The 9,655-nt window shown below is 41.0% G+C and overlaps 1 protein-coding gene across 1 annotated transcript; it reads left to right on the top strand.

Annotated features, from left to right (window-relative positions):
- Nucleotides 1–528: 528 nt before the first annotated feature.
- On the top strand, nt 529–8,894 carry slc25a37 (solute carrier family 25 member 37). Its single transcript, XM_077522539.1, has 4 exons — nt 529–827; nt 3,735–3,963; nt 4,244–4,300; nt 6,509–8,894. The coding sequence occupies exons 1-4, from the start codon at nt 633–635 to the stop codon at nt 7,033–7,035; spliced, it is 1,008 nt and encodes a 335-aa protein (XP_077378665.1). The 5' UTR covers nt 529–632; the 3' UTR covers nt 7,036–8,894.
- The last annotated feature ends 761 nt before the right edge of the window (nt 8,895–9,655 follow it).

The following is a 9,655-nucleotide window of genomic DNA, read 5'->3' as shown; positions in this document are numbered from 1 at the left end:
AGTATTTGGATAGAACTACTTTTCACCCAGAAAGTGCCTCTCTTCCTCTAATTTAGCATATGCCATTGTGAAAGACATTTTACAACTTGCCTTAAATACAGGTATTTTCATTAAAAAGGAACATTTCTTTCTTTGGTGGGTGTGTTTTATGTTTGATTTTATTCATATACATCAATGAATAAAATTGAGTAGCTTTTTTTTTTAATTTACATTTTTTATTTTCATATAAACGTATATTTTTATTTTCATATAAGCGTATTTTGAATACAACGTACATTTGAAAAAGCTCGTGTACGTCCACGAAAACTTTATTTTATTTTTTTTCCTCATTTAACAAAAAAAAAAGTCTCAATGAGAGATTGTAATGGATGAGACGATGGCGGGGATTGCCAAGTGCCAGAGAGAAAACTTCTCATTGGCCACTTCAATCCAAGAGCCCGCCTTCTGTGCGATTATCCGTAAATCTATTGGTTAATTTTTTTATAGAGCCGCGCCTATTCTGGGAAACGTCACTTCGGCTCTCCTACCCCAGCGAGTTGTGACGACTGAAGATGTTGTGGCCGTCCACGCTGCCGAGAACTCCCTGACAAGCGGTCCTCACAGTCCTGGGAGGGGGCGGAAGCTCGCCACGCATGGAGTTGAGCTCGGAACGTGTGCTGGCACCGCTGGAGATGTCGCAGACGGCGAGCCAAGGCGGCCAGCCCGCTCCTAGCGACGGCGACTACGAGAGCTTGCCACCTCATGTCTCGGTAACGACGCACATGACAGCGGGTGCAGTGGCTGGCGTGCTGGAGCACACGGTCATGTACCCCGTGGACTCCGTCAAGGTAACGGTCGCACACCTTTACCTCATGCCACACCTCCTTCCGAACCCGACTCATGCCACCAACGTGGCCATTATCTTCCTCAAGTTCAAGTCTAGCGCCACGGACGCTTGCGGACTGGCTACAACAGTTCGTAGCTAACAAGCATTAGCTTTAAACAACCTTCCTGACCACAGTTAGCTTGTGTTTAGCTTATTTCAGGAAGACAGTTTAGAAAGGATATGCTATCGTGGATAGCGTAGAAAATAAAAAAAAAAATAAAGCTTTTATTTTCGTTTTTTGGAAAACGCAAACTGTTGTCTTATCTCTCGTTTTAGCCTGTCAGTGGTCAGTGGTCAGTGGTAACTGGTCACTAAAAAGTTTGCCATGTCTCCAATGACGCCCAGTAATAGAGACTTCAATAATGCAATTAAAGTTGAGTTTTTTTTTTTGTTTTTTGTTTTTTTAAATAAATTATCTCTACAGAGTATTGCAGTGCCTTGACCTGCAAGTACAATGGCCTTTTTATTCGTTCAATTCAATCACATCTCAAATCAACCTAATTGAAATCTATAGAAATGACATTAATCCGTTCAAGCAGCTCCAAAACCTATCACTTTTTTTTTTTTTTATTATTATTAAATGTTTCTACTAAAGGAAAATACCACTATATCATAAAATACATATATTATATGTATGGGGGGGGGGGGGGGGGGGGGGATGGTTTTAGAAAGTGTAATTAAACTTATTAACTGCCATTGACGGCTATAGAAGTCTAAGGTCAATTATTTTAACTGTGCTGGCAGTGAATGAGTTTTAAGATGAAAGAAACACACACGTGCTCGAAACAAATGTACTACAATCTATTGTAATACATTTGTGTCGCGCTAAATGGTGTGACCTCCCTCGAAGTGCTTTGCATCTCTCACACTCTCTCACTCTCTCTGAGGGCAGCAAGAGATCATCAGTTTTATTTATCGCAAAAACAAAAAACAAAAAAACTAATATATGTGATGCATGGAGAGGATAACGTTTATGCTGTGTGAGAGATTGCTCAAGTGGGTGTTCCGGGTACATTATTATGTATCTCACTTGAGTTCTAGACGGGACATGCCCTGCTGCAATATGACCGGTTGCTGCACCATGGTAGGACACTCCATACTTCATTAAGTTAAAAAAGGCTGACATGCATCATACCTTGAAATACCAGAAGGATGTGTTCCGGATGGATGCCAAGAAGCGCAATTTGTGAACCCCCAAGCAATATTTGTTTGCAAAATTTGTTTTTATGCAGATTTATTAGTGACGCGAGGTTCCACTGATAGGTCCATCTTAATTACTCCATTAGTTTTTTTTTTTTTCTTCATTGGAGCTGAAGCTCACTCGCAACTCTTTTGCCACTTACCAAACAACTCTCCACCATTACGCAAGCTCTTTTGTCATTTCCTCCTCAGCTTTTTTTTTTCTTCTGCAGTCATAGTAGAGTTTGTGATGTCAATAAATGTTAGGTGTGTTTATTTTGGAGTCCAGCGGACCTGATGACTATTTGCATGACCTCCCAAGATATCACTTGTGGCACACCTAGACAAGTGCTTTGCGGCAGTTATGTGAAGGGTGTGTGCAGGGGGGGGGTGGCCTTATCTGTGCCATACACTCTTGAAATCAACCTCACACAGTGAAGGGTGTGTGAACGTCATAAGCACTTGTGTAGTATTGATTAGAACGGCCACGGTTGAGGTGCTACTACAACTTTTACATGGTTTACCACTGGAAAGTGGAAGACTGAGGCCCAAAATGTTTTTGATATACTTTTAGCTCAAACAGACCCGATCAGACAACCTGTATCAGAAAACTCGATAGACAACTTTTTAAGTAACGTTTTAAGTGAAAAACGTGAAAAGATGGAATTATTTTTCAAGGGATGAGAGAATTTTTCAATGCCATTGTTGTCCTGAGAATAATAATAATAAAGACTGCTTGGAGGAGCCATGTCAATGCGTGGATGTAGTGCAACTTCCTCATGTTTTTCATTGTGGTCATCTTCTGTATTAAATAAAGATTCTCATTTCGTTTGGTCGACCCAAAATAATAAAGTGACTCATTGCCTTCGTCAAAATAATGTGATTTGTCACATTGACAGCAGCCAAGATTTGCATTGCCCCAAGTTCCCGCATCTGTATTAAACGGAAATGTAATTGTGCTTTATTGTGAGCGCAAAAAGGAAGGAAACGCATTAGAACATACCGAGGAAGATAGACCGGGCCTATCTTCCTCAGCCAGCCAAATAAAAACAGGCTTTGTGCTCTGCAGATAACTTGGCATCTGGACTAAAAACAAAGCGTTGCCGCGCTCTCACACACCAGACTGTCATCCCTCCGACTAAAGAGACCCTTAACTGTCATGATGTGACTACTTGTTAGACAACAATTAGGGGTGGGAAAAAAAATCTATCGCAATATATTGTTGGGCTCTCTGTTGCAATAAATTATCGATACACTGACGGTAGATATCGATGTAATGTGTCCAGTTGTGCGGTGTTATGTTATAAATGTTTATGCACTTTAATTTGTCTCACTTTACATTGTTTACAGTTAAAAGACTAAGAGGCAGTGAGGCACTATGCAGAACTTTGTACATTGTACAAAGTTTTGGCATTGAATACATGCATAATTAGACATTTTCCTTTTTATGGGCATTGGTTGGCTTTTTCAGTCACTTTTTGACAATATATCAAAAATCATAGATATCGTGTATCGTGATATTATCGATATCGTGAGCCAAATATTGTCACAGTATCGAATCGTGGTTTACCCGTATCGTCCCACCTCTAACAACAATACATCTTGAAAGTTGTGTTTGGCTCTCTGAAGGTATCCAAATTCGCCCCCATTGTTTATTTTTTATTCTTTTTTTTTTTTTTTATGTTTGCAGACAAGGATGCAGAGCCTTCAGCCCGACCCCAACGCCCGGTACAGAGGTGTGTACGAAGCCCTGAGAAGGATCATCCGCACGGAGGGTTTCCTCAGGCCGCTGAGGGGCCTCAACATCACCATGATGGGCGCCGGTCCTGCCCACGCTCTCTACTTCGCCTGCTACGAACGGGTCAAGCACTCCCTCAGCGACGTCATTAAAAGTGGAGGCAATAGCCACCTGGCCAACGGTACAAAACCTCCCACCTTAAATATCATAATTTTGGCAGAAAGTTGAAGGAAATGTTTTGGGTTTTTTTCCTTCACATCACAATTAAAGTAGTTTTCGCGTGTTTTGATATGTCTGCGACAAGCTTTTGCTAAAACAACACGAAGGCATGGAAACAAACACGCAGAAACATTTTTAGAAGTTGGAAGATTTACTTTGGTTTTACAATTTGTATACAGTCCATTCAAAAGACAAGTTTCCATAATATGTCCCTTTAAAATCTCCAAAAATTGTCTGCACAGGTGTTGCAGGCAGTGTGGCCACTGTCCTCCATGATGCCGTTATGAACCCTGCTGAAGGTAAGCACAACCAGAGTCCTTGACTATATAAAGACATTGTACTTTGCCTATAGACAGATATGAATTATTAACATGCTTTTGTAACTTTTGTAACTTGCTCTCGACTGAAAATGACATCACAAGGGTTCGGGTAACCAATCACAGCTTACTTGTTTTGTTTGGTCATGTGACATTCACAAGCTGAGATGTGATTGGTTACCTGAGCCCTTGGGATGTCATTTTCAGTCGACAGCAAGTTGCAAAATGTGTTTTTAAATGTACTAATTGTACATGGAAAAATAATGAAAGTATCAAATTAATTCTAGACAAAATATTAATGTTTGACTGCCAAAAATGGCTAAATAAGTAAAGTGTCCCTTTAACATTTTAGAGCCTATTTTATGTTTTGACTTTTTGGAACAGACAATTTCTGAGGAATATTAATATTGATTTAATTTGATTTAATATTTAAATAATTTAATTTATTTATTTACTTGTGCAGTGTTGCACAAAAAATGGTGTTATAGAAAATAAAACAATTGACGATGTTACTGACGGACATGTTGCATGACAATAGTGTTTATGAAAGACACAAATTTGTTCACAGAAAGTTGTCTCTGTTAAGAAGACATTTGTATTTGTTTAAAAAACAAAAAACAAAAACAAAAACACACTAAAGTACTCACTGTGAAGAAGACCGTTTCAGCGATGGTACAAAAAGAAACTATTTTCTCATTTTAAAAAAACATCAGTTTAGTAGATTGCCGTGGATTTATTACCTGACCAATATATTGAAATCATGGTATTGTCAAATCGTGAAATAATTATTGTGGGCCTTGTATTGCATATCGTATTGCATTGTGAGATACCCAGAGGTTCCCACTAGAGGTGGGAATCTTGGGGCACCTCACGATTCGATTGCGATTACGATTCAGAGGCTACGATTCGATTATAAAACGATTATTGATTTCCCCCCAGGCAGCAGAAAAAAAACAATGTATTTTGGTGCTTTTAATGTTTCGTACATTAGTTACAAAAATAGTACAAAAGTCCTCTCAGGCCTAAATAAACTACTATTTCAGTATCAAGTTAACAGTTCAAAACAGTAAATAAAATACTCAAGTCCTCATTCTGTAACAACAGCTTTTAAGTATATTCAGTCTTCAACAGAATAAAACATAGCATTGAGCAAAAATATATTATTTTTATCCACTCAAAAGTGCACTGAGATATAAATGAAAGACAATGTGAACTACTACTTCAATACAAATGCCTAAAAAAAAAAAAGTGCTTTCCTGCTTTTTAAGTTGTGTAAAGATGAACATGTAAACATTAAAGTTTCTCAGAGGTACAAAAAAAAACCCTCAAGTGCTTTTCTGCTTTTTAACTTGTGTAAACATGAACGTGTAAACATTAAAGGGATCGTTCGGCTTTTTTAACATGAATCTCAATTTGATCCTCACCTCCCGTGTGTGCGATCAGCACTGACTTCTTTCTGACAGCGTTCGGTGACACGCGTTCATGTTCGACGTTGGACGAGAGGAAAATAGTCCAGCAAGCTGGCTGGGGTCTCGGAAATAAAGCCTTTTTCTTCTAAAAACTATTTGTTTTCAAAAGCGTGATACATTTCCACCACAATACTCTTTTCTGAATAAAGTCAGACGCCATTACCGCCAGCCACTACTTTTCTGTTCGTTCGTTCGTATCACTGCGCGGCGCCCTGTAGAACGCTAACCGACGCACTGCAGCCAGCTAGCTGATACTTCCGCCTGAAGTTGTTTGCCTTTTCGGAGCAGGTCTGATCTGACGAAGAGGTGGGTTGGTCAGCTCAGCCATGCTTGTTGTTGTTTTGAATGTCGAGGCGTGAGTTGTGGATGTGTACTCTCGGTCCGTCCCATTAAGCGTCCCGAAGACCGCGCGCGCTACTGCGTTTCAGTTCCGCGTACTTTCCGCTCCGGTCCACTTTTAGTTTCGGTTCCCTTGGCATATTTATATAATCGGAATTTGGACTTTTGTGAATCGTTCTCGATTGTTCCACGGCCGAATCGTGAATAATCTAAGAATCGGAAATTTTGCACACCTCTAGTTCCCACCCCTACTAGCTAGACTCTTTCGTAACTCAGTTTGCTTGGCTCTTCCACTAACACTTCCAATCACTTCACATGTCATTTTGCGCTCACTGAAGCTTCCTAAATGTTTTTTTTTTTATTTTGTGTTACGATGGCTCAGTGGTGAAGCAGCGGATGCAAATGTACAAGTCGCCCTATCGCGGACTGTGGGACTGCGTGGCCACGGTGATGCGCACGGAGGGCGCCGGCGCCTTCTACCGCAGCTACAGCATGCAGCTGACCATGAACATCCCCTTCCAGGCCGTCCACTTCATCACCTACGAGACCATGCAGGAGTGGCTCAACCCCCACAGACGCTACCACCCCGGCACGCACATCGTGTCCGGGGCGGCGGCCGGCGCCATCTCGGCCGCCGTCACCACGCCGCTGGACGTGTGCAAGACGCTGCTCAACACGCAGGAGAACGTGGCGCTCAGCTCGGTCAACATCAGCGGCCACTTGTCGGGGATGGCCAACACGTTCAGGACCGTGTACAAGCTGGGCGGCCCGGCGGCTTTCTTCAAAGGTGTGCAGGCCCGAGTGATCTACCAGATGCCGTCCACAGCCATCGCCTGGTCCGTGTACGAGTTCTTCAAGTACTTCCTGACCAAGCAGGAGGCCGGAGCCGCTTCCAGGAATGAGAAGTGAACGCGGCCGCCTCCGTGTTCCTGCACTGACGTCTGCACTGTTTTTTTTTTGTTGTTGTTTTTTCCCTCCCACGATGATGAGGACAAATTGACACAGTCATCGTTCAACATTCTTTCCGACACACATGGCAAGAATGATGTTTAGACTTCTTAGTATTTATTTATTTGTGTGGCTTGTGTTTTTTTTAAGGAAGCAACACAAATGGCTGCTTTATTAGCTTTTACTTGTGTGTGTATTTATAAGGAACATGGAGAAATGAATCTTCACTACAACTTCCAAGTGCCTCTTTTTGCTCCAATATGGAGACAGTCTGCAAAGTTTGAATTCAGCTTTGAGTATGGCACTCATAGGTACCACTTAATTTTTGAAGCAATATACAAAACAATCTATCAATGTTTCCATATTGAGCAGAAAATGCCATCGTGGATTGTAGCGCAACTTCCCATTGTTGGATGTCAATGCGTCATGCTGTACTTCTTTCAAACAGCAAACTTGTCTGACGAGCCTGACTGAATCGACGGCGCTTCTGCTGGCTACAGACAAGTACTGTGCTACGTTTTGCCTCCATATTTTTGTATTTTTTTGTTTTTGGTAAGGTCAGGCAGCATGATGATGGATTCGTGGTCTCCAGCTTCCTCCTACAATCCAAAAACATGTGACCTGTCTGTGATTGGCTGGCGACCAATCCACGGTGTACCCTTGGCCTAAAGTTGGATAGGTGCCATATTGACCATGACTGGAAGCAGCACTGTTTAAAAAAAGAGAGAGAGAGAAAAAAAAAAGGATGGCTTGATGCCATTTCATTATGTCATGAATCTGATAAGCTGCAACACAATTTTTGAAGATCAGTGAGTTGGTTACTATGTCCATAGCTCTTTGCCATAGTGTCTTGTAGGAGTACATGTTTGAATCACGCACACACATTATCCAGTCCAATCTAATAGAGTATAGACAATGGGCAGCTATTGGAGGTCTGAACACTGACCTGACCTGAGGAGCTGTCAGTCTGACTCTTGTACATACATGTTGCAGATTGTGTATGAAATTTACATTTTAGTCATAGTTTTTCTACTCCTTTGCTTTATTTTTTGCATTACCTTGTGTGAAGACAGAGGAAAAAGTCACGATGAAGTGTTTATTTTGGTGAAACGTGCACGACCCACCAAAGACATTGCATTGTATCGAATGGTATTTTTCTATGCATCTGCGTTTTTCAGCATGCCCCACTCCATTTGTCACATCCAGAGGCTTATTTTTTTGTTTACAGCCACGTTGTGGTGACCAGCGTGTGTCTCTTTCTGCCTCAACATTGTTTCAAATGTGGAAGCTGGCTTTTTTTTGTTTTGTTCCTGCACTCATTTACTGATCTACCCACTCGGGCACTGGCTGTTTTGTTATTTTAGGTTTTCACTTTTCAATATGTTTGCGTGTGTTAGTTGAATGATGGCATTTTTTTTTTTTTTTAAATCATTGAGTGTGTTTATGTACACTTTTTATCTTTATATAAGCCATAACTGCGCTTGCAAAAATGTCGCTTAATCAAATGGGATTTGTTTTTAGAGCTTTATATAGGCATTTGTGTCATCTACGTTTCATGAGGTAATCATGTCGTTAAACTAAGTGAAGAAATGTGCTCTCACCATCTATTAGTAGGTCACTAAAGTCTCGATGCACGTCACAAAGTGCAGAATAGTGGCCTTTGCTGGTGTGAGTATATTTACATATAAATATGTTACACATTTTACGCACAAATAACTCAAGTGTCATGCGGAATTTTAGGCCATGCAAACATGAAATCGTTGCGACAATGCTGCTACGGCATGTAACACTGGAGCTGAAATAAAAGAGATATGATAAGATTGGTTTCTGTTTGGTCAATCTTTGTTGTTGGATCAAAGTCTCATCCACGATTTACTTACTTTTTGCCAAACACAAACTTGTAATTGCATCATTTGCCATTCCCATCTTTCCCAGGCCCAGCCGCTTATCCCATTTGTGTCAATCCGTTGTAGTGCCAGCAGGGGGCACTATTGTACTGCATTGTAATTCTAAATGAGCCACCGAAGAATGACAAACAGTCATGTCACATGACCTCTCACTTTTTCAAGACTTGAACCACAACTACCATTCGTTTTGGTCCACGCAATAAAATCAGACAATCTCAAGACCACTTGGATTGCATTAATTGAGCCACAGGACACACACTAGTGTCACTTGACCTTGGACCAGTCTTCGAACTGGTCTGAACTGGTCCTAGTTACCTTTGGCAAGTGTGAGAAATCACATGACCTTAGACATTTCTAAATTTTACCCATGTAGGCCTGCCTTTCTACATGTATTTGACTTGTTGCACTGGCCAAAGACCCAAATCGCCCTTGAACTCGCATGACCTGGGACTTGTTTGAGATTTGTACCAGAATATTACGGTACTACCATTAGACCATCACTAGCATGAGACTGTGTTATGATATCAGATTATCCATCCATCCAGACTACGATATTATGCCTGGGTAAAATACCTCTTTACCAACACTGAAAAAAACTTAAAGCATCATTAAAAGTAGTGGAATAATAGATAAAACATATGGAGCTTAGTTAAAATCCTTGGGATTTTTAGCAA

Source organism: Festucalex cinctus, chromosome 5 (assembly GCF_051991245.1).
Source record: "Festucalex cinctus isolate MCC-2025b chromosome 5, RoL_Fcin_1.0, whole genome shotgun sequence".
Classification (NCBI taxonomy): domain Eukaryota; kingdom Metazoa; phylum Chordata; class Actinopteri; order Syngnathiformes; family Syngnathidae; genus Festucalex; species Festucalex cinctus.
Note: the sequence above shows the minus strand (reverse complement) of the source record. Positions and strands in the feature narration are given on the sequence as shown.

Excerpts from the sequence above, each read along its gene's own strand:
- slc25a37 (XM_077522539.1), top strand. The coding sequence starts at position 633 with ATGGAGTTGAGCTCGGAACGTGTGCTGGCACCGCTGGAGATGTCGCAG. Across the intron at positions 828-3,734 it reads ACCCCGTGGACTCCGTCAAG|ACAAGGATGCAGAGCCTTCA; the intron begins GTAACGGTCGCA and ends TTATGTTTGCAG. Across the intron at positions 3,964-4,243 it reads CAATAGCCACCTGGCCAACG|GTGTTGCAGGCAGTGTGGCC; the intron begins GTACAAAACCTC and ends TTGTCTGCACAG.